This window comes from Homalodisca vitripennis, chromosome X, assembly GCF_021130785.1.
Source record: "Homalodisca vitripennis isolate AUS2020 chromosome X, UT_GWSS_2.1, whole genome shotgun sequence".
In the NCBI taxonomy this organism is placed as follows: domain Eukaryota; kingdom Metazoa; phylum Arthropoda; class Insecta; order Hemiptera; family Cicadellidae; genus Homalodisca; species Homalodisca vitripennis.
In genome coordinates this window covers 78,089,681-78,115,407 of record NC_060215.1, presented here as the reverse complement: position 1 = coordinate 78,115,407, position 25,727 = coordinate 78,089,681, and the positions used below count along the sequence as shown (strand labels likewise).

General features: G+C 32.3%; 1 protein-coding gene across 1 annotated transcript in view; it reads right to left on the bottom strand.

The window, feature by feature from the left end:
- Positions 1 to 1,318: 1,318 nt before the first annotated feature.
- Positions 1,319 to 25,727, bottom strand: part of LOC124369241 (protein O-mannosyl-transferase TMTC1-like) — a 172,710-nt gene continuing 148,301 nt past the window's right edge. The window contains exons 9-15 of the mRNA XM_046827129.1: positions 25,457 to 25,624; positions 25,171 to 25,284; positions 24,895 to 25,038; positions 13,736 to 13,935; positions 6,485 to 6,620; positions 4,488 to 4,632; positions 1,319 to 4,371 (exon numbers count right to left, since the gene is read on the bottom strand). Coding sequence (XP_046683085.1) covers positions 4,267 to 4,371; positions 4,488 to 4,632; positions 6,485 to 6,620; positions 13,736 to 13,935; positions 24,895 to 25,038; positions 25,171 to 25,284; positions 25,457 to 25,624 — 1,012 coding nt within the window. The 3' untranslated portion in view covers positions 1,319 to 4,266. The remainder of the gene's footprint in view (positions 4,372 to 4,487; positions 4,633 to 6,484; positions 6,621 to 13,735; positions 13,936 to 24,894; positions 25,039 to 25,170; positions 25,285 to 25,456; positions 25,625 to 25,727) is intronic.

Sequence of the window (25,727 nt, the reverse complement as noted above, 5' to 3'; positions counted from 1 at the left end):
AAGATACCGTATCGGGGAAAACTGAAGTCCAGGTAAGCCGGGAAAACCACTTAATACACAAATATTGGCACATTGCAAAACTTTCCAACCATTCAAATCACCATCTTAATGAAAAAATTCGTTTTTTTTCTACGCGTTATTGAATAAAACATGTCACATTAAGTTTTATTGTGAACAACTTCATACTAAATAAAACTACATGGGATGGAAGTAAACAACAAATATGTAACGTAGACATTGGTCAAAAATGTTTTTAAGTGGTATTTCCTCTTTCTACAACTGTTGGTTTGTCCAAAACTTAACGGTCACAACTACAATGTACCTGCTTCCGTCATCCTAGATAGTTTAATTGTTTGACAAGAGCTGGTAGAGAATATAATAACAACTTTTTTAGAGGGACTGTGTCTGTTTTCTTAGGATAGTTGATCTCGAAGTTATGTCTGGAAGTGTCTGAGAGGGGAGGTTCAAGTCCTTCAAACCCACAACTTATTGTTTTCTTGCAGTTACTTCTCTCCGTCATTTATACTGACTTTCTCCATGTCCTTGACACCTATCTCGAAAAATTATTGTCTTGTGATAAGGAAAACAAATACTTAATGATGATATTATTTCGATGATTGGTTTTTATTTGAGGTCTAGAATGTATTTTCTATAGAATTAAGTATTATTTACATATGGCCCTGCTAGAGATGTTCCGAGACGAATCTGACATAGCAATATCAAAACCAAGTGTTGGCATTTTTGCAGTACCGGCTAATATTGTCAAATGAACCTATACACTTGCTAATCCTGAGGTATTGGCGGTATATCTCGTCACCTTGTCAGATATATGCCGGATGTTATTATGCGTATTATGATATATTACTTCATTGTTCTAGTGGAGTATATTGATAGAGTTTACTATTTAAACAAAGCGGTAGTAATTCCAATATACAAAAATCCTGAACTCTTTCTAATACTAGTCCGACTTATGGAATATTTGTTCTATAAATTGTTTCTTTTCGTCATCAGCGCTTCATTTGTGGAGTTGTTCCAATGCCATAAACTGGTCATCGTTCTCGGAAGTTTGATATTTTTTCCAATGCTTTTGTTTTTATATCTAACTTATAGTATGGTAATGGATTATATACCATACTATGTATAAACTAAACTTTCCGAAATATCGAGTAGCAGATGAATTATTAATGAGTGGTGGCCTTATGTAGAAGCTCATTTATATCCATTATTTGTGTACGATAACTGTGGCTCCTTCTATTACAGCCCTTTCATATATCAACTGGTAAAACAGAAATTTTGGAATTGGAATAAAACTAAGTCACTATGAAGCACCAGTTTTATTGAAAGAAATACATCGCTATTTAAAACTATGCAATATGTAAAATATGGAAATCAATATTTGTGAATACTCATGATTGTAGCTTGAATTGTTAATGTACATAAACGACAGTTTATTCTGTTTATGTTATCTGTTAACAAACTAGACCAATTTTCCTTGACATTAGTTTTTCACCGAACGGGAACTCGTTGTGGAAGATAGGAAACAAAATAAAAAAATTATAAAACTGCTGTTTAAAAATAAGAAAATTTTGAGAAGTAAACAGCCACCAACTTGTCGTAGTTAATTCCATGTCAAGGTTTCCATCTTCACTGATGACATTGTTAAATTTGAAATTCGATATGCAAGTGTACTTTATTTATTTCCCAAAAACTGAAATTTTAAGTACAGAAAATATGTATAAATGGATTCCAATATTTAGTCAAAAAACCAAGAATTTATTTATTAAATTTAAATTACAATATTAAAAACAGTACAGAAGACATAAAATATATGCTGCAGCACTTTTAAAACATTTAAAACATTGAAATCAGCCTGATTCTTGCATTAAAAACTGTCATTAAAATAGTATTGTGCAATGAAAGCGGTAATTGATTTCATATTGTTATCACTTAATGTAAACTTTCACTTTATAATGGGTAAAAGAATGAGTATTTTTGTCCACCATTATTTTCCAATTGAAACGGTTAACAAAAATATATAAGTAACTACCACCATGTTAACTTAATACTACAGATGTACCTGTGATTACATTTGTTTTTCAGACTAAACTCGATTTACTCATACATCTATTTGAGGAATTTTTAGGGCGAAAATGTCTTTGCTTCAGATACTTGTACTTGAAGGAAAACCATAGAAAACTATAGCTAATTCTTTACAATTTTGCTAATTATAATGTTTCACAATCATCCTCATTAGTTAATAAAGATATTTACTGGTATCATATTAAGCTTGATAGAATAGTACACGAAGGCGTATCTCACCTGGCAAATTCGAAACTTATTCAACACGGTAAATCTGCAGTTGCTAATGACGGCTGCCCACTACCAGCTGTTGCTAGCTTTGTTATTATAACATTACACGTCAGAAACTTGCCATTGAACTCTGTGATTGGTTCTGTTTTCCTTATTGACTCATGTTTTCTCTCAATGTCATGGAAAGCAAACTTTTAATAAATAATTAAAGATTATATTATTCTAAATACCCTGCATCAAATATCAGAGGATATTTATATAGTACAAGGCAAATTTCAGTAACTACATTATCTGTACTGTACTTATAGATGTAAATTCGTTTAAAATTTTCAAATAATCTAACGAAATTAAATAATTCATTCTCGAATAAATTCATGTAAACAATAAATTAATGCAATAGAGTGCAAAATCAATTACTTAATAATAATATAAATTCAAAGTTTCATACATCTTAAATATATCACACACTGTCAAGATTTAAAAAAAGTTAGAAGTTTAACATGGGATTTACTGGAGGTAATTGGTAGCTGATCACACTTCATATAAACAAACTGATGGAAAATTAAATTTTATAACATATATTGAACGTACTTATTTGCCGATAATTAATATGAAATTGGTAAATTTTTCATTTTTATATTTTACTTTTGAGTGTATACCAACATGAAAATTGATTTTAGATGTTGAATATGTTGGTGATACTATGGATCCCAACTATTTATGTATTTTTCAAATGAGAATTCGATTAAATAAGTTTTATGTATTTGTATGTATTTTATGTATTTAATTTGTACATTTGCTGATGAATTTTTCTTTTCCCACTGGATATTTTTTTGCTTCTTAGCCGTACATAATTTATTTGTTATATACAGTAATATTACTTTCTATTTATATTGAAAAAGAATTTGGTGTTAATAACATTACAAACCCAAACTTATGTAGGTTATCTTAAGAAAACTAATTAAATTATTTTTTAAGTTCCAGAATTATACTTATATATTACTTGTAAATTTCACAAAACGATCTCAAAACGGAGTTATCAGTTCAGTTGCGTAATTTAAAACTTCATATTGTACAAAGTTTAATAAATTAATTTAAGCAACATTGTTGTTTAGTAAACTTAATTACAGATTAAGTTTCACTTCAGTTATTTATATTATATAAATACCAACGTTTTATTTGTCGCTAAATACAGAAGTGGGAGTTTTTATCAGTAATATTAATCATCCAGAAGGCCCAGGAAATTTTGGTGAGAGAGAACGGCGGTAAGGCAACATAAATTTATAAAACCTCTGGTACGAGGCATTACTGAATTGACCTTTGATTTTAATCATTAAAAAATTAATCCTTGTTCATACCAGAGATAAATAATTCTTAGGAGAGAGCTTAATATAGTACTTATTTTAATACTGTTTACGAGATCTGTTTCCTTTAAAGTATTAAACACGCATACTGTTTGATTAAAAGTTTTCGTATAAAAACATATTTTCTTAGTCAAGAATTCTTTTAAATTCTTCTTATTCTTTCAAATTGTGTTTTCTAACCTTTTTTACAAATCGTTTCGTTTTTTATCTGATTCATTTTTCAATTTTAGAAAAATATTGTCATCTCCAAATGTTTATAAACTACGTATGTTATATTAATAAAAAATTATATACTAATCAAATATATTTATAACAAAATTTAGTTTCCATATGTGTTAAAATATAATAATGTATTTCACATTGATGTGGGAGATTTGACAATAACTATCATAGTATTTTAGTAGATAACACAATTATGTGTCATGTAAGCACAAAATATTAACACTACTTTCACTTCAAACAAAAAACCTTTGTCTTTGATATTAAGTACAAAATTACAAGTTTTAGATAAGCTAGGATCGATAAACTTTTTTGTAAGAATGAATATACTTCCTTAAATTGGTACAATGAGGACGGATTAGTTGTTTTGATCTTAACCCGCCTTGAGATCTTCCTTATCCTCTCCAAAGGTTCCAACATGGAGAGGAATGAGGTCTGAACGATCTTCAGTTACCAACAGTGACGTCACATGCATAGGCTGAAACAATAATAGTATTGTTAATCCTGCTGTAATTCAAATAACATAAGCTATTCTATTATCGTATTCCCTATAAGACAAAATAAGCCAAGGAGGATACTGAGGATACTACTTACAGTACTTGCACGCATCGGTTTCACCTCGCTCCGAATAGGAAGTGACGTAGCCTGTCCTGACTTGTAAAATTCCCAAGACCGGATGTAGATGTCCCCAGTGTAAACAATCCGCCTCGTACTTTGTGGCCGGCAGATAATGTGCCATCTTAAAAAGTATTTTTTGACTGTAATAAATATGTACTGAGTTTACATTATACTGAATACTACAGTAGGGTTAACATTTGCGATACAATTATATACGAAATGTATACTAGCATGTAATTTACTAGATCGATTTGGTACTATAACATACAAATGTGTCCATTCTTTGCTATTATTATATCGTATTTAACATTTGAGTTAATGACATTGTAGTTATGATTTTTATACTTAGCATTTACGTTGATAATAAAAGTGTGTTGACAATGGTAAATATCGCTCATATGTGCTTCTTATTTAATATTAGGTGGAGTTTATCGTACTGATCGTACTGATATTATGAGTATTTCAAATCATACTAATGTTGCTCAAACAGGTAACCAAGTGTAAGTTAAATAAAACGTACTGTTTAATCTAGTTATCGTTGTCATATTGAGAAAAAGAAAGACTTGTTCTGATAAAAACTATGTGTTAACCAGATTTTAAACATCAACATTATGCCATCATTATCATCGCTATTTCGTAGAAGAGTAAGATCATTCGCCCCCGCCACACTTTGATCTACCTAAATCCTATCGCTAGGCGGAGCATCATTCAAATCCGTATGTATTTTAGAATTTCATATTCAGTTACCAAATTTACATAAATGGCTTCTTTTTTAATTGGAAAATTCATACGGATATTTGAAAAGTAATTCGTAGGTTAATTTCGATTAAGACTGTATATAGAGAAGAAACAGTTTAGAAATACCTCTAAAATTCAGATTTGAAATCATCTAATTGCATATCACCCGAAGTAGATCTTAATTGTTCATTTTTTGATTACATCATACACTCATCTTATATTGCTTGAGAGTAGGACACAAACCCTTAAGTTATCAGAAAGCGGTATATCTCAAGATTCACTCATATGATGCATGTGGAATTCCATATTATGTCTGAGTTAAGAAGCTTGAAGCTTTCAATAAGATGTATATTATGTTGTAAGGATCCAACGCAACGTCTTATCAATTTTTTTGGATTTATTCTAATATAAAACTATATTGAAACAAAAATATTGACCATGCATATAACCAATCCTTACGGTGAGAATAGAAAATGCTGATCTAAGTGTTTATGCTAGATACTAATATTAGAACTGCCATGATTAGTTCCTTTATACATGCGCATCACAGCACATATATTTGATGTATGCAATTTTTGATGTTAGTAAAAATAATCAAACCCCTCATCACCTGAATCATATATCATCACCAATATTCAAGTACATCATAGTGTTTTTTTGTATTATTTTGTAATTATTGGAGCATTTTCTATTAAAAATAAAGATATGTATAGTTTATTTAAAACCTAGATATTTAAACTTTATTTTTGTTTATATTTTTTATTCAGGTTTATAATGGTTCAATTATCCACGAATTCACTCTCCCTATCCCAGGAAAATAATAACAGAGACATAATGTCCTGCAATCATTTGAATAAATAGTTATTTTTATTAATGAAAACTAATAGTTTAATAAATTTTATATCTACATAAAACACATTATCAGTGACTTATTTTCAGTCATTGTCAGTTTTGGACATTTATTTCTCATTAAATATGTAAATTTATAGTAAATAAGTGGCATTTTCCCAAACAAAAATTTAAAATTCACTGCAACATGACTTTGGTTTTAATAACTTTGATTTTAATTATTGGAGACTTAAGATTTAACATGTTCTTAATTTGAAAACTGAAATAATAAAATTGTTTATTAAAATAAATTAGATATGAATCTAGCTTATACATGGAATTTATATGATCCTTTAACACTTCAGGAATTTTCTATAAAATTAGAACTTTAAAAGCATTCTGCTCACCTGATTAGTAATTGATGAAGCCTCCCCTTCTGACCCCGATCCCTCAGAGTCTGCCCAGCTCCGATAATGGAGTTACGGTGGTTGGCCTTCAAGCGAAGTGCCCTTCCGTAATACACCATCGCTTCTGTAGTGCGATCTGGGGAATAATAATCACTTTTGATAAAGTTATTTTCAATGAAATAACTGTTAATACAGAATATAAATATTTTGTTCCTTAATATTGTAAGGTATGTTAAAAAACTATTTATGAAGTAAACAAATCCTAAACTAAATTCAGTTATTCCTGTTCATAACTTTACTGGTAAATATCAATCTTAATTTTGATTCACCCACTAAAAAATTCGAAATTAATAAATTCAACAGTATTGGCTATATAGCATTCTATTAAGTCTGAGTGTACTCGGAAATTATAATATATCTTTAAATGAAAACTGATTATGAAATGTAATAAAATGAATGAGTTATATTTCGATGATATGATTATCCTGTGAGTTAAAGGCTTGAAAGCATTATTCTTAGTAAACTGATGAGGTGTGTTAGGAAAAGTATTTCCAATGTTAAAGTAAGTACTTTAGGTAAATGTGGTGTAAACTTTACTGGCCCTAGTCTAATAAGGATTAGATAAATAAATATATTTATTTAAAATCTATGAAGTTTTCATTTTAACATTATTATTTTGTAACATAGGCCTAAGTGCGCTGATTGAAACTGGCTGAAAGTTTTAATTCCAATTCTGTTTAAATACCTGAAAGGTAGCTACAATAACTAAGCATACTGCATATGCAAGTAATGTATTTGGTTTCAAATTTTAATGAATGAGTGTATACACATAGTGGCATGTAATTTACAATTAAAAAAAATTTAGACACTTTTAGGTACTCCTAACAGTTGTGTGTACAATACTGTACTTACAATTTTATATTGCAAGTTTTGAAAGTCACGTGTGAACTCTTAGTCTAGACGAAAAAAAGGGTAAAGTTATTTTTTTTAAGACATTTATCGTGTTAGATAAAAATAAACGTCATTGTATAACAAGGTTTTAGTGCAAAAATTATGTGTTGTAATTTTCCTTTTTGATGAAACATATTACCCCTTTATAGTTTATTCTTTAAGACTAAACATTCCGACCATAGCCTATACGTTTAATGTAAACTAATTTCGGATATTACATATTCAATATAATTTACTTTGTACATTCATATTTACTTCTTTATTTATTATTCATTACAATACATACATAGACTTAGCCGCATCAAGTTACGCAGAACTTGTCGGCGAAGTCCTAAATTGCAATAAAATAAAATATATAAATCACACATTTTAATAACTTTGCGTCGTTAAAAACTATACAAATGATTTAGTTACATGTACAAATTAATACCAGCTATTCGTGTACAATAAGCAAAATGTGTACAATTAAATTTTTGGATGGATATATGCTAGACATAGATTATACGATTAAAACAATAATACCGCAACTTCAACAATGAAAACTATAGTAGCCTAAGAAAATAAAGGATCAAGATAAGTAACGTGAAAAAGAATGTTTTATAGACTTAACGGTATAATATGTTGTTTGTCCTTCCATTATACTGCGAGAGCATATATGATCCATACATTACAAATAAAATATTTCTTTTAAGCTTTTGGGTAGTTTATTTAAAATCAACAATGGATACTATAGTAAATTGTAATGTAATAAATCTGTCGTATCATGTTTAAAGGCGTTTAAGCCAGAAAGTTTTAATCGTACGCCACCTACAAACATCAGCTATAAATCTTTGCAACTAAAAATGTCTAACACACTAATCATTCTATCTATTTGTACTTTTCAGTATTGATTTTTTAATTATTTACTTAAGCAATGTATTAAAAATAACATAGCATAACGTTTTGAATGACTATTAGACTGTATTCAGTATTCATTCTGAGTTGCTATGATTCTATCAGAGTGGGTTCAGAAGAAAGATTGCATACCTCGAAAAGCAAGCTAAGATTAATTGTGTCTATATTAAAATCTGGAAGAAATACTATGTAACTTTTTCTTAGCGATAAAATTATTAGCTGACCTTAAACCCTTAAACCTACTGACCCTTTCCCTAGAAGGGCTGGAAAAATGTAATTTATGTCTGTCGGTCTATCTCTCTGTAAGCACGATTTCTCGAGATTTATCTGACCTATAGCCTTGACATTGTGCATGAGGCTATCTTTCCATATGAGTAACACTGAGTTCGGTAATAGTGCACGTCATTTCATAAAATATTACTAAGAGTTAGGACATATTTATACATTTGTCTTATGGGTAACTATAATGGCCACGAGAAAATAGTAGGATAAATAGATTTGTAAACAATCCTAAACCTATAAGAGATTCAATAATGTGATATATGAACACATGTAGCATTAATATCCCAACACATGCATAATTTTGTGGTGACTTGGCGTGTAGAATTTTATTACTTACACATTTTTTTAAACCTATTTGATGAACAAAAACGTGAATCATCATGTAGCAAGATATGGCAAGTAGCAAGATATGGCAAAAAGATACAATACGAAGAATTAAAATTTTTAATAAGACTTTATTTCTACAAGAATGAGTTCTATGATGCGTCATTATTGTGTCAAATTTATTTGTATAATTTTTTACTAGTCTATCTGTTGGCAGGAAACCTCGAGAATTAAATTAGCTATAGATTTAAATTTTCTATGCAACTCAATCGAAGCCTCTTACGACACATGTAGGATACCTTGTGCTAATTACTTCTACTTAGTATTTATGTCTCAAATCACTTGTTGTTTTAAATTTTTATAACTGTTAGAATTGTTTGAAATATATTTTCTCTTTTCATGTAATATAAAAAACACACACAACTAGATATTTAGTTCGTTCACTGCGCCCACTTAAAAAAATACAATACACTTTTTAATATAACTGGTTTAAATATATGTTATAATACAGCACTTTTACTAAATCGCCTTAATTAAAAAGTTAAATAGTACATTATTAATGATGTAAGGTGTGGAATATTAATTGTGCGTGAATATAATGACATTGTAACATTACTGTACTATATATAAATAATTTTTTAGTTTTCAAGTGTATCAACCATTTAGGTTGGCAGTTCTTGTATAAATGTAATAAAGATGTGCACAATACCTGGTTCCACAATTATAAATCATCTTACTAACAAATTCTTGCAAATTAAAAACCAATACAACTTGAATTTATAGCTGCTGTTATAGTATATTTTCAACACCATATAATTTAAATATATGAAATTTATTACTAAAGTTTTTTTTTATTCAATTAAATCTTCACAGAATGTGTCAGCATTCTATTAAATTCCAAGAGACCACTGGAATCTTTTTTCAACATTCACAGTATACAATAAATTAAAAGTAATAGTTTATATTGTAGAGGACAATATTTCTGGAGGTACAACTTTCTACCTGCGTGGTGGTTAGACTCAGCCATATCAATAGATGAACCATTACCATCTGCAGTAGTACCAATCGTTGATACAAATATAAAGATATGTCAACAGATATTTTTGAAAATGAGTGTTATTCTCAGATCATTTTCGACCGACGGTATCGGGTTCTCCTTATGTGAGGTAATGCTCTCGTAGTTGTTATGTGTCTCAAAAACAACAAGATTTAGCAATTGATAACATAACTGAGTTTCAAACTAACATCAAATGCACGATTTCGAGCTCGACTGTTTTTTTTTTTTTTCAAACAAACATAACTTGTATTTCAGAACATCATAAGGTGTCCAAGTGTAAACAAGGATATTCAGATTTTTGCCCATTATTTATAGCGTAATCTATTTCATAATCTATTAGTTTTTTGCACTATTACATTTTTTAATCTCTCGCCATGTCCTTCAACATCCATTCAAACACCACACCCATATACAACTATATTCACCAAATGAAATATCGTCTGGTAAACCCCAAAAATATACAACCAAAAACATACAACCATTACCCTGTTTTTCCTGTTTATATAGTTTATGTGTTGTATATTACCCAAAGTTTGAACGTCGTGTTAACAATAACACTATCTCATTATTCATTAATACCTCTCTAATTTTGTACAAACTACACTTCTTAAATATTAGTAAACTGACTGAGTTCTGCACCCCAAACATAAACAGCCCTGTCTGTGGAAAATAGTGCCACAGAAAGAGTTTCAGCTATTAGTATGTAAGTCCTGGTCTAAAGTTACAAAAATGCTTTTAAGCTATTTCAGCAATTGTCTTCGTATTCCTGCTCAATATCGCAGCCAATATTATTATACATTATCAATACATTGATCGTTTATTCCTTATTCTTTGTGTTTTAGAGGCAGACATGATTTGATGTTGAAATAACTTTGGTATTGACCTTATTGGTAGGAATAAGTATTTACACTTTGGGTTTCAGTTTTCACCATGTTTTCAATCTTCAATAAATATGAATGTAGAGGATATTCAGCATTAGGATGGAAAATCCAGTTTAGTTATTATTTTCAAATTTAATGGGAACATTGGATGATACTGGGAGGTAATCAAGGCCAATTTTCAGGTCACCCTAATGACCACCCTAGTGCATTTGGTAAATCAGAACTATTCTTTTGGGCATATTGCCAGTCTACAACATCAGTGTGGTACAATAATTATTTTAGAAGTTAATATTAGTTTTCTTCTGCTGAAACAATAGTTACTAATACACAAGATCGTCAAAAACGGAAGCGATACTATGTTAAGACTATTACAAATTAGCCGATGAGTGAGATGGTCGGTAGGCGATCAGAGCCATAGCTCACTCTCTCTTGCCCAAACCGTAGCAAGCTTGGAAGCAATGGTGGCCTTATTTGTCGTACCCTACGGTTTGCAGACGTGCTCATGTTAATATGTTTTCTTTACAGCAATTCCACGAAGAAAATATAAATAAATGATAGTACAAAATATTATTAGAAAGTAATCTAAATGTTAAGCTCACTTTAAAATAAACTCATGCAAACAGCGAAATGCCTTTCCGACTGGATAACCTAGTTTTGAAGATGTAAATAATTTAGGACCATAGTAAGGATTTTAATTGATATAAATGTGTACTGTGTAGCTTCACTTTCTCTATTTTAAACAAATTGTTGTTATTTAAAACAATGATAAATTATACTACAATACAAAGAGGGCCTATACTAAAGAGGGGAGTGTTAAGATGACATCTGGTGTCACAAAATATTTTTCGAGGTCCAATATCCCAGACGATCAGCAAGTCCACGCGGAACAAAATTAATATTACAATTTTTGAAGAAACCAAAGTATCCATTAATCTAGGCCATAACTCAGCCTATACTCAAATAATCCACCTTAGGCCATCCTGAAAGTCTCGAGGTCGAAAACGTCAAAAGCCATAATTAAACTGTGAATTGAACAAAACAGTCAAGCAACGGGATAGCTCAAAAACATATTGTTGAATTAGTAAAGAAGACAAAAATTTAGTCTTGTATTCTTTTATTAGAGCCGAATTCATCCAGAATTTCAATAACTGGATTTTGTAAAAGTAAAATGGAATTAATGGATTAAAAATGTTACTATTGGAACATTTAAATAATTTGATAGAACAGTGTTAAGGCTGGCCTAATATTGTACTGGAACAAAATTATTTATCGATAAAGCCTAGTTATCAATAAAGTTTCTATTTAAAAAATTTAAATTTCTTGGGGATCGTGTATGATAATCACGTTGATTTTCAATTCACCCATCCCTCGTTTAGATAACGAAGTTTATAGATTATAATTCGTGATTATTTTCCAAATTGCTCTCAAAGGGTTGCTACCTGCAATAATAAAACCCCTGACATGATAAAATGGTAATATGGTAATAAGTTTTATGTTCAATATTCTTATTTTATAATAAGTATTTGACTATGGAGGGCCATTCATCTGCAAAATATAAGCATCTTGAAGTTCTTTTCTATTATTTATAATTTTATAATTAAACAACATTGGGATCTTATAAATGGATATTGTTTATTAAATTAAAGGGAATTCTCTATTTCAATATTCTCTAAAAGTGTCTATAAAATTCATTTAAATATCTTTCAACATCTCTTTTACTGAGAAAACTATTCATGTTAAAATATTTTTGATAATTTCTCGCTGCTAAGAAACTGATACTAAATAAAAGGCTGGTTTGTTATGAGAAAGATTAACAAACATGTTTCCAAAACAGTGCCTCTCCTGTCAGGTTGATGTCTGTAATAGTTTGTTGAGAACTGTAACCAAAAAGAATATCTAATATGGCATTAGAGCATTTTTTCTAACTATTAGGATGAAATTTGAATCACTCACAAACTAAATGTATTTATTTTTTGTCGATTTACTTGTATATTCGTGTACGCTCATTAATCATTATGGTAGTTATTTCTGATCGCTATAACGCATTTCTGTCACATTTTGTTTAAGAAAACAACAAATAAATCTATTTATATGAAGTAACGAAATATCGTGCTTTGTAAATAAAATTTAACTTCATAATTTAAGTTCATATTGTTTAAGTCTATATTTTTCCATCGCCGAGCGTCTGCCGCGTCTATGCGCGATGCATGTAATGGACGTCAACCGCTTAGCGGCGGTGAAATACACACAACTACACATTTTACTACTACAATTGCACGCTAATATTTTAAAGTTACTAATAGTTTAAAGGATAGATATCCTGGAAGCCCAATTTTACAATTTATGAATTCGAAGCAAAAGGTTGAGGATGTGTCTTGTAGTTTTTAAGATATAGCAATTTTCTGAAGCCCCTGTTATTCTCTTCAATACACCGTCGTTTTCTTGAAATTCTTTTGTTTTATTGATCAAACCTCCAAAAGTTTAAATTTCTTGCCTGCGTTATATCCGTTTTTCAAGCATAAAATAACTATAATATTAGTGCTCTTAGACGGTTGCCAAACTTAAAAGTTTTAATATTATTAACATTTAACATATTCCGGGAAGTGCTGCCGTACCTCAGGTTGACTGGGAGGTAATAAATTTGTATTAGTAACATTCTCCCCGCATTCGGTCATCCTAGATATGCCTATGCCTATGTATGCAGAACCAAGAACTAAACAATTCATCAAAGTTAAAACAACTCCTTCTATAAACATTAATGGAACAATAATATGTCATTTTTACCGACCATGTACTAAAATCCATTAGGTAGACTTTAGTTACATAACTATTAGGCTAATAATATAAATACAAAATACTCACAATTTTGACGTAGCCAGGAAGCATATTTAGCCAAATAGTCCGCATTGGTCGGCTGAAGTTTGGTCACATGATGTAGTAGCTGCCCAACCATCTGGCCAGAATGAATTTTGGCGAGTAGTAAGAAGGCAGGAGCATATACTGAATTTAGCCGCAGACATTTTTCTAACATAGCAATTGCGTCATCACTTCTGTTCATTTTTCTAAAAATATAAACCATTGATAGTGCTTGGGTATTTTTTCCCAGTTACGAAACTTACAAGATATTTCATTGGAAATATGTCATTCAAAATATACTGCAAATATACAGAATAGTGAGGTAAAATGTACTAAAATATAAAATACAGAAAAGTAAAATCTGCTTTATATAAAAAATATATACATTGAAACTAGTAAATATATCATAATAAAAGCTATGTTAAAGTTACCTGATGAAAACAGATAAATATATTGAAAACAATTTCAATATGAAGCAGGCATAGTACAGCACTCTTATTATACAACATATTAGACAATCATATTGTACTACAGGATGGGATTCACTTATTAATTTCAACCAACGACGAAACAAAAATATATTTAAATTATATTTTACACTGTATTTACTGTAACAACTGAATTATAATAATTTGTAACAATTTTTTGCAATTAGAGATATCTTTTTATATAAAAGGCAAAACCCTTATTCTTCGGTAAGTATTCGTTTTTTTTCTGAAATCTCAGAAAGTTGAATTTTGGCACACTTATGCCTTATGGTGTAAATAGTAAAACTAAAGCATTTTTATACAGATAAAAATTCATAGTGGTTTAAATGGGGTTGCAACACCTAGGTGTACTATGTTTCTATGAATCTTATCAACTCTATGTCCTAGAAAGATTAAATATGACACAAACACTTCTTATGACCTCAGCAAACAAATAAAAGATTGTTTTTTTTTCCATAGGGGTTGAAATGGTGTTGCAACCGTTAAAAGAACTATTTTTTTCAACCTCGCAATGTGCTAGAGAGAGGAAAATTTAACACACACGTGTTATATGCTCTCACCAAATAATTGAAAAATGTTTCATGAATATAAACCAGCAATAGGGGTTGAGAAGTTGTTTCAAACATATAAAATGGCTACATTTCTTTTTTTTTTCTCTAACTTCTCGATGCCGTATACAGATTACATGTAACACACACACAGGCATATTGACTTAAATCTGAAAACAGAATCACTTTTATAAAGATCAATAAGGGTTGAACTGGAATGAAAATTCCTGGACGAACTTAGTCATTCTGTTTTTTTTTTTTAACTTTTCGCTATCCTAGAAACATAAAATTTCGCAAAAGTTTGCATTAGACATTTAACAGACTGACGACACAAGAAATACTTTATACACAAATTAAACCACAATTTACGGAAGTAGTCACATTTTAGGTAGATTTTTCAAACTAACTTAAATGTATACCTTCTTGATCGGGACATCAGAAGAAACACCACTATAGCCTTGTAAATACCTTATACCTTAAGCTGATAGTTTTGAATTAACATAGAGGCTATTTTAACGAAGTCTATTCGGATCTATGCATTTCATACGTACACAATATAATTAACTAGAACCAGCAGTGCTCTTACACGCGATAAACTTAAAATTAGAGCCATCCACAATTTCATAAAATTTAGAAACCTCTTGAGTTTGAGAACTGACATAATATACACCACAAATAGTTCTACTTTCAATTGAAAACTGTCTTACTGAAATCATTAATCACTTGTTACTGAAACATTTGGAGCTATTAAAATGTTAATTGGCCCATAAAAACTGTTTCAATTTCCTACTTCAGAGACCTAAAACAAAGCTCAAACTTCAAGTCTGTTTATGTTGAAATGGATCAGTTTAAATAATAACGCTCCTTTTCTGTAATTGATATGAAAAAATTCATTTCTTCTAAAATGAATCCATCCAACCAAATTTTTTTGAGTGAGTTTTAAAAATCTAAGCCGCAACCTAATAAAATTTTAGCTTTATAGACAACATTGTAAAGGCATAACCTGTGTTACTTTTAGTCCAGCCAGATTTCAGTTTTGGGTCTGTGAGGACAGGTAATGCCCCAAGAATTAAAAAAAAATGAATGATATGTGTTTTTCTATTGAATCCATCTGTGTCATAATTAGTAGGTAATATTAAAAATATTTTTAAATTCTCCGATCTAAAAAACATACCAACGCTTAAGTTGATATTACCCAATGCAAAAAAAAAACTATTCTACATTATTTGGCTTAAACTACTTATAAATTACTTTATTAAATGAGGTTACCCCATTCCTAACCAGTACATGTACACCTTTTAGATTCTACTCACGATTACAAAATTTAATAATTATGGCTACATCTAGTTCATAGCTAGTGTCCATACTTGTGGCAGCCACAACTCCATTATTTGAGGTATGACCCCTCTTCTTCCAGTCCTACTAGTGCTGCACTAAATTGCCGGCTTCCATCACTTTCATGCATAGCCTTTTCTATAGTTTTTTTAATTATAGGTTACAAACGTCATTTTTGCCAAATCATTCATTATGTTACGTGAATTTTGTGGCTGTCCTCGGAAGGTTCAGAACATTATACCTGATGGTAGTCCTTTTCCCAATTATAATAACCATAATAATTGCACAAACCACAACCTAACCAGGGAGTGCCTATTGCTGAGGTTAGATTGCTTAGACTTCGGAATTTGGATCTGAGTTATTGATTGCAGGTTTAGATACTCTCTGTGACCACAAAACCTTTTATCAATATTAGTATTCTATCAACTCTCCTCCTTATTCTATTTGATAAGATTCTTGCACAGGCCAGTGGCCTATGAGGATTTACAGAATAAGACCCAAATGGAGATCAGCCTCTCATTTTAAAATAAAATCGTGTAATTTTGTCCCTTTTATTTTCAGAAAATTATTAGGTATATGACGTCTGAGTCAGACTCAGTGCAATACAACTCACTGCTAGTCGCTAGCCCACAAAGTCTTTATCTAATTCTTCCACTTTATGTAGGATAATATGATGGGGTTTTGTTTTGAATTCGCCTGGCACGCAGTTATAGGATAGGGTTTGAGGATAGTTTAAAAATATTTTACAGGTACTCACATTTTTAAAGCGTATGGGGCTCATGAATCAGGAAGTTGAAAATAATATTTGGGAAATGTTCTTTCTGATGCCAAGGTATTGGAGAAAAAGTTATTACGTGTATATAAACCCATACAAAAATATTACGTCCTGGCGGAATTTTGGGAAATTCAGTATTGCGTGAAAAACACAATATGAGCAGAAATTTTAATGTGTTATCCAACAATAAAAACCTCTAACGCGCACTTAAGAGAAAGGTGAATACATTTGGTGCAAATACAAGAGAGCCGTATTAAAAAGATTAAAATATCGGCACCACTAGCAGATGCACATACCTCAAGTTATTATAAAAGAAATAATGTATATTTTCCAGGATTCTTCTGATCCTAATCTTTAAGTCAACGTCATGACTACCAAAACAGTATTTCCAGATGGTAATACACTGGAAAACCTAAAGGTTTGTGCGTATGAGTGATGGCATTTTATATTTTAATGGAGGCAATGAAACAAGGCTTAGTACTAAAAACACTTGGAATGACTGGTGCTGATAATAAAACAACAGTATGAACTGGAAAGATTACGTAAGCCGAGCAGATGTTATTCAGTTTTATTGAAAAAAAAAACAGTTGGAAAAAGCATTTCTAGACAAAGACGTCACACCAGCCATCCTATGGTCAGGAATGCACTAAACCCATATTTATTCCAGTGATAAAAATGTCCGGAACTCACAGGAAGTCATGGCACGGAGTCACGGACGTGGCCGAGGATTCGTCTGGATTAGGTGTAGAGATGTAACATTCTTCAGTTGCTATCTCTCCCCAAAGGAGGCCATCCAAGACTTCCACGACAAGATTGATCGTTTGGAGGAGAGCGTGCTCGGCACCACTGGGCACGTTGTCGTTGGCGGTTATTTCAACGCGAGGGCCGTCGAGTGGGGAATGCTCTCTACCAACGCCCGGGGAAATACATCTTGGACTTCATCGCCAGGGCCGGGGCTCGTCGTCTTCAACCAGGGCGACACGCCTACTTTCCGGCGCCCCTGGCAGAGAGGCACGATCCCTGACGTAACCTTTGCGTCTGATTCTCTTCTTTCGAGAATCTCTGGCTGGAGGGTGGTGGAGGATTACACGGGTAGTGACTACCAGTATATTGTTTTTTATCTGCATGATAAAAACCGTAGAGTTTCCGCATCTCGGGAAGGGCCACGCCGGTGGTACACCGATAAACTGGACGTGGTAAAGTTCACCGAGGTCATCTGTCGGGGAGCGCAGGCGAATTCTGGCGAGGCTGGCGCCGAGGCATTAGTAACATCCATGATGGAACTTTTTGTCTCCGCTTGCGACCAGTCTATGCCGCGAAGGAAACTCCGAAGCGACAAGCAACCCGTCTACTGGTGGATTGAAGAGATTGCGGAACTCTGAAGAACATGCCTTAGAGCAAAACGTGCCGCCACTAGAGCGAGAATTCCTGCAGAGTTCGTAAGTCGGATGTCTACGAAGCTGCGAAAAAGTCTCTCCGCCGAGCCATCAACAGGAGCAAGGCGAATAACTGGAGGAAACTTCGGGACGACGTCGATTCCGATCCTTGGGGTTTGGGTTACAAAGTTATGACCCAGAAACTCGGCGCCCGCTCGCCACCTTCCATCATGGAGGGTGCCACCATGGATAGGATCGTCACTGCCCTGTTTCTTGTACATCCACAGCGACCACTAGTTGACTTCGAACGGGTGGAGAGCGTTCCACTCTTTACCATTGAGGAGTTGGAAACCTCCGTTCTCACCCTGAAGAGGAACAAGGCTCCCGGCCCGGACGGGATTCCCAGCGAGGCTCTGAAGAAGATTTTAACCATCAATCCCGGGTTGTTGCTGAGAATTTACAATGCCTGCTTGGTTGAAGGAGTGTTTCCATCTCCCTGGAAAACCGTTAGGCTAGTGCTTATGAGCAAGGGAAAAGGTGATCCTGATCCGTCGTCGTACAACAGACCTCTCTGCATGTTGGACACGGCTAAAACTTTTTGAAAAGTTGATTTGTTCCCGCCTGATTTCTGCCGTGGTAGCTGTCGGGGACCTTTGCCCTCGTCAGTCCGGCTTCAGAAAGGGACGATCAACAATCGACGCGATCACCGAAGTACAGAAAGCAGTTGAGAGAGCCGAGAGCCACAACCATTTCTCCCACCGAGTGGTGCTTCTTGTTGCGCTTGATGTCAAGAATACCTTCAACTCGGCGAGATGGGTCGATATGTTGGATGCGCAGAGGCCAATAATCCGTATCCTCCAGACCAACACATCCATTCCAACGTATCTGTCGCGGCTCATCGAGGGCTACCTCCGTTCTAGGCGTCTGATATACGACACCCGAGACGGAGCGCGGACGGTGGAAGTCACCTCTGGTGCCGCGCAGGGTTCAATATTCGGCCCGGATCTCTGGAATATCGCTTATGACAGCCTCCTGAGATCCGAGATGCCAGAGGAAACCATCTTAGTTGGGTACGCCGATGTCGTTGCGGCTCTCATCGCCGCCCGCAACGTTGAGCTGGCCCAGCTAAAGTTGAACCAGGTCATGCGCGTGGTCAACGCCTGGATGACCGGTCAGGCTGGCCACCTGCGTGCGTAATTGCATTTTTCCTACCTCTCCCTCAAAAAAATTCAATTCCTATGGTAAATATTCAATTATTAAAAAGTACATCAAACTGTGTGCAGATACCTACATATTTCAAACTCAAATGTTTAAAAGTACGAGGGTGGTCTGAAAAGTACCCGACCTAACAAAGATAAAAGACATATTTCCTACACGCTTCTCCTAGCGATGCTCCCATCTCTGTTACCCGTCAAAATAGTACTCGACATTTTTCTCTGCAAAATGATTGTTCACGAAGGTGATTGCCTCTTAATTTGACGAAAATCATTCTCCTCAATATGTTGTTTGAGTGCAGATTTTAGATGAGGGAAAAAAAGAAGTCGCCTGGGGCTAGATTGGCTGAGTAAGGCGGATGGTCAAGCAGTTCAAACCTTAATTCGTGGATTTTGGCCATAGCAACCGCTGAAGTGTGAGACGGTGCGTTGTCTTAGAAAAACAGAATTTTGCAAATGTAGCCGTCTCTTGTGGCCGAAACAGATTTTGAAATATATCTTGAGTGACTTGATTCTTTTGCTTAAAACCATTTTGATCTTACAGTATTTTTAGTATTTTTCAAACGTCTTATACATTAATATCTAAACCCTAGGAGGTCAGCTAAATAACATATAGCATCAAGTGTCAAGAGCTATTAAGTTACACACAGGTTTAATTACAGTTTATTCAAAACAATAAAGTTAGGATCATTGATTTTAACTTAATGAAAAAAGTCAATTTTAACTTTAATTATAGTTACATTACTTGTAATCTTATAGGGAAATTGTTTAAGCCTTTCATGTAAAACAAGTCTTAGCCTATCTATTCAAGGAGACTTATATAGTTTAAATAAGTTTTAATATGAGAACGTTCATACAGAAATGCATAACGAAGTAAAATTCCCACTATTACATGTTTCATTTTATAATTTCATATGAATCTTAGTTTTTCAACGAGCTATCTACAACGGAACAATTTTCATTGTTTTTGAATTATAATAGTAAAACCATGTCCGTATGATTAGTTTTTCACGCTTTAAATTTCTTTAATTAAAATATTTTCTACATTACTATAACATTACCTTTATGAAACTCCCTTTGTTCTTCTGAAAGATGTTTGAATAGTAACTGTTCAACTATAACAAATATATTATTCTAAATTTAGTAGTGTTATGTAGCTCTTCTTTGCTTTTTTCCAAAAGTAGTCGAGGAAATCATAATTATATTTGTGGGATTGTTTGTTCTCAAGGAAGAAAGTTTAGTTAATAATTTCCAGAGTGTTTGGATTTACATGACACTACTTACGGGTGCTTAGGTAAAAGACCATTGGTTTCTTCATATTTTAGCAAAATAAGAATTTAAAGGTTTTTGTGGGTTTTGTGCTTAAGGATTTACTAATGAATAACAAAAGATTTTGAACTTTGTAAACGCTTGAAAACCTTATTTTTGTTGTACTGAATGGAAGAAGATAGAGATATTGAATTTACGTATGTTAGTTCTGTGTGATGTTCAGTAATTGATTTATCTGTACCATCCATGAATATATTACATGTTTTGATATATATTTGTTGTTACTTCTCAGCCGGACTCAAATCACATGTCTATTAAAAAGGGTCGTTTATAGCACAAGGGGAATCAGGGTGGATATTTCGCGTTTTTATTACAAAGTTAAAAATTACTGAATGATGAAAGGAGTTATAAAAGTACTACGGACAGCAAGATGATTGAAATGGTTCTGAACTAAACTACATATAATACTATTAATTATCGCACTATTAGTATTAAATAAACTGATTCTTGGTCTTCATTTTGCCTAGGAAAATAGTATTTTTAGTAATTATAAATGAGTTTTGCTTGATTTTGACTGTATAGCTTTTAAGCGTAGTCTGTTCTAATCATTAAATATACGAAAAATAGCACTAAAATAGCCAATATGTTGCTGGAAGCACATAAATCATATTCGGTTTTATTAAATGAACAGTAGAACATCGGCAAACCTTTAAAATGATCATGCAAAATGCAAATAATGTGTGGGAAATCATTAAATGAAAAAAAGTATCTGTGAGAGTAATGGTGGCTAATTTATAAGTAAATGTGCGTGCACAACACTTTAGAAGATTATTTATAAGACCCACTTTTAATATAATGGTGATAATCCATCTTGTAGCCACGCACTTGTTTCACATGAATCGTTAGATAAGCCTTTCATGTTTTCAGATAAGCCTTCTCAAAAGAATAAATAACGTCGGCATTAAGTAATACAATACAAGAGAATTGTGATCATTCACGGCGCTCGTTATAAGCCGAATAAAAATGTGTCAGCACTTTTTATACTAATTTAGTTATATTTAATTTATTATTTTATTTTGAAAACGGAACCTTACATAACTTTTAAATCGAACAGCTTCTGTTACCTGAAAGCCGTTTAGTTTTATATAAGCGGACAAATATATCAAGAACATTTTTACGGTTGATGAATTTGAGTGGCGCGGTAGGAGTATCGATAGCAGTTTTGAGCGATCACTTGTTCGGCATTGTTGCGGTTGAGAGGGAAAACAGAAGGAAAACGTCGCTGAAAGTCCCATGTATACACACCTCGCTAGACCTCAAGTTAAGGTTCCAATACATCCGACACATAACATAAGCACTGATGCTATATACCTGTAGTGGATATTCACTGCTTAGATGAGTGCAGTAGATTAATGTAATAAATCGTACATAGTTGATAAAAATTCATAATTGTTAATTTTGTTATTTTTATGATTAGTAAAATTATATTTCAATACGATGAAAACTGGTAGAGATTGGTGCAAACTGAGGCATTTTCTAAAATAATCGTTTAGGTGAAATTTCAGATGGAATCTCTCTTTTCTATTGCTGAATAATTTACCAAAATTTTTTTGTACATCCAGATAACTAACCTGCATTATACATTTTAAATTAACTATCTTACTTATCTTCTTTTTTTATTATTTTTGTTTTCAAGACACAAAATGTATATTTAAACATTGCATTGTTAGTTTTGTTTTCTACATTGATATACATTTTCCTGAGGAATAAATACTTATAATTTCATGTGTTTTCATTCATAAAGTTGGTTTTAATTGTAAAACGTGTTAGTGAAAGCTTGTATAATACCGTGTAACAAGAATGTCATACAAGTAATTGCATTTACATTTTCTGTCTTAATTATTCTATTCATAAACAATGTTTTCAGTGATAAATAGATATAGTGTTTAGTGTCTCTTAATTTATTGCATAACTTTTCTATGTATAACATGTTTTGTATTATTACTTAGAATCTAAAGCTCTTAATGTAAAGCTTTCAGGCTTAAATGCTATAATTTGCAAACCAAGCAGACGTGAGAGCCATAGTCGTAAAAGTCTTGGAGTAATCAAGCTTTCTTACCTTCTTGAAATCTTAACATTGAAGGAAGAATGGAGAAAATAAGGTACTGTTTTTTATTAAGGATAAATAATAAATGAAAAATCCTGATTTTTATTCTATACCATGGAGAAAAAGGCTAATTATATTTTATACTAAAAATCGTACTTTCTTACCTCATAGTTCGTTGAAAAACATAAAATTTTCTGGGATGTATTCACATTCTTATCATTACACAATTTTGTTGTTCTTTGTCTCATAAACCTCCTAAAACTACAACTATATAAATAAGTATACTTCAACATTGAGTAATACATTTTCTGATATTTGAACTGAATTTAACTCTAAGCTCCTTAGCTGAACTTGCTGTTTATCTGAAATTTGAAAAATTCATAACTGAAGACCAATTACGTCACTACAAAACAATCTAAGTATAAACAAAATGGATGGACGTTTTCTCTGAAAGTACGCAATTTTATATAATATGTGGGGTTTGTTATGCCCCTATATTAATATCAATCTCGTATTGTGTGTGTGTGTGTGTGTGTGTGTGCGTATGTGTGTGCGTATGTGTGTGTGTGTGTGTGTGTGTGTGTGTGTGTGTGTGTGTGTTTCTGTGTGTTTGCTGATTTGTTTTTATCTATTCAGATAGACGAGAACTACAGATTCCAGGAGAAGTCTGTGAAAGCGTCCGATTTCAGTCCCTGCACTATGTAAAGGTGAGATGGAGATAAACCGTCTTGTTTTTTTCTGTATGTTTTGTTCTGAGAAAATTGTAAACTTATTTCAATTCAAGTTGGAACCTCACATATATTTTAGAAGCATTTACATTAATTTAATTTTGTTTCTATTTCTAAATGTGTATGGGCTAATTATAAAATACCACGTTATGGATTTGATACGACCGTATGTAAGTATGTAGGCTATGATTGAAGGTCAGCCTGTATATTAATAATACACAAATTTAAATAGGATTGTGAACAATCTCCTTTAAAATTAATTTCAGATCAGGTAATTCCGTATTGGATTATTGGAACCATAATAATTTCTTTAAAACAATTACAGAAATTTCAATAGCTATTCTAGCTTAAAATATGTATTAAATAAACAAATAGAAGATACAAAAATTTTTCAACATGTATATTTGAATAACGTTTAGACGCGTAGATTTATGTGTGCTTCATTCTAAACATGCATTTATTACAACTGATCAAAATGATTGCATGTAAGCACATTGCTGCATTTACAATAATTTTAATTAAGTAATTTATGTTCTATCTCAAGTTATGAATGATTATAAAGACGTTGTGACTGTGGTTACAATTACAAGTTTCACTCTAACATATGCCACCTCACTTATTGTTCGTCCATATTATAATGGTGTCATTCATAATCACAAACGTTTATATAATCAAATGTCAGTATATAATAAAAATTAGTGTGTACATAAAAGGTTATATATATATATATATATATATATATATATATATATATATATATATATATATACACTAAAACATTAATAATACCTGGAATGAGAACCCATATTTTTTGCAACAGATATATATCTAATTAACCACTAATCATTAGCTATATAAACTGTATAATGAAATGTTTACATTAATTACTGTACTTTCACTTTAAACTAGTCAAAAAAGACAGAAAAAAACTATATTTTAAGTGATAAAGCAATGACGGTAGATTGGTGGGATTATGAACGAAAATCACAATACCATACCAATTAAAATGTAAGTTCAACAACAGTAAAAGGTACTAGAGTTGAACAGCCACGTGAATATAATGTAAATGTGATAAAAACGTCTATGACAATATATAAATTAACTGTTTAACTTATTTTGAGTTGGTTGAAAACCAATGATAGGTTAGAATCAAATACAAAATAAAGCAATTTTATGTCTTAATGCCTCCACAATATCACACACAATATCACACAATAATATGTCCACTTGACAGACACACTGCAGATTCCTCTCAAAAGATGTAACAAAGAAGTACGATTACTTACAATAGCCTATGTTCCTTATATTACCGTTCAGACACTCACCTGTAGACTTGCCCTAGGTTATAATGAGCATTAACGTGTCCTGGAGAGAACCTGATGGCAGCTAGAAAATGTCCTTCGGCCACCTCTGGCTCAGACATCAGCGTGCCCAAGTTGTTGTGAGCGCTCGCGTACGTTGGCCATAACCTAGAGGTACACACATACACACATATATACAACAAATCAAACACAAACATATACTTGCATAAATATCTCAATGAAATTTGCATAAATCGTGAAAATATTAAGAACCGCATTGTTTTAACAACATACAATCACCTTAGCGCTTCGTGGTAGTGATCTTTGGCTATGTCAAGCTGCCCAGTATCTCTTAGAAAGTTCGCCAGATTGTAGTGCATTTTAGCGTTGTGGGGAAGGGTACTTACACCTGACCTGTAAGGCGTAAATCATTAAAGGAAGAAGAAGTTGATAGAAAACACACAAAATTGCAAAATCTAGCATATATAAAATTAATTACTTTTACTAACGGTAACGATTAAAACAAAGCAATAGAATAAATATAACTATTGTGTACACAAAACGCATTGAATAAAAGAACATATACCTAACTAGAGCTTCTCTGGTCAGCCAGTCCTGGTTCCTTAGAACAGTTCTTCCCATGAACCACAGGGACAGATGCAGAACAGCCCACAGAAGCCAGGACCTTTGCCTTAAGAATCCCGAAGTGTAAAGTAGTTGCGCGCCGTACACCATTAATATAATGTATCCCATACTGCAACAAGGAAGTAAATATTTTTCAGTGAAAGATTAATGAGACAATTCTGAAAAGTTATAAATCAATACAGTGTTGGATATATGATTATTGTACTGTACAG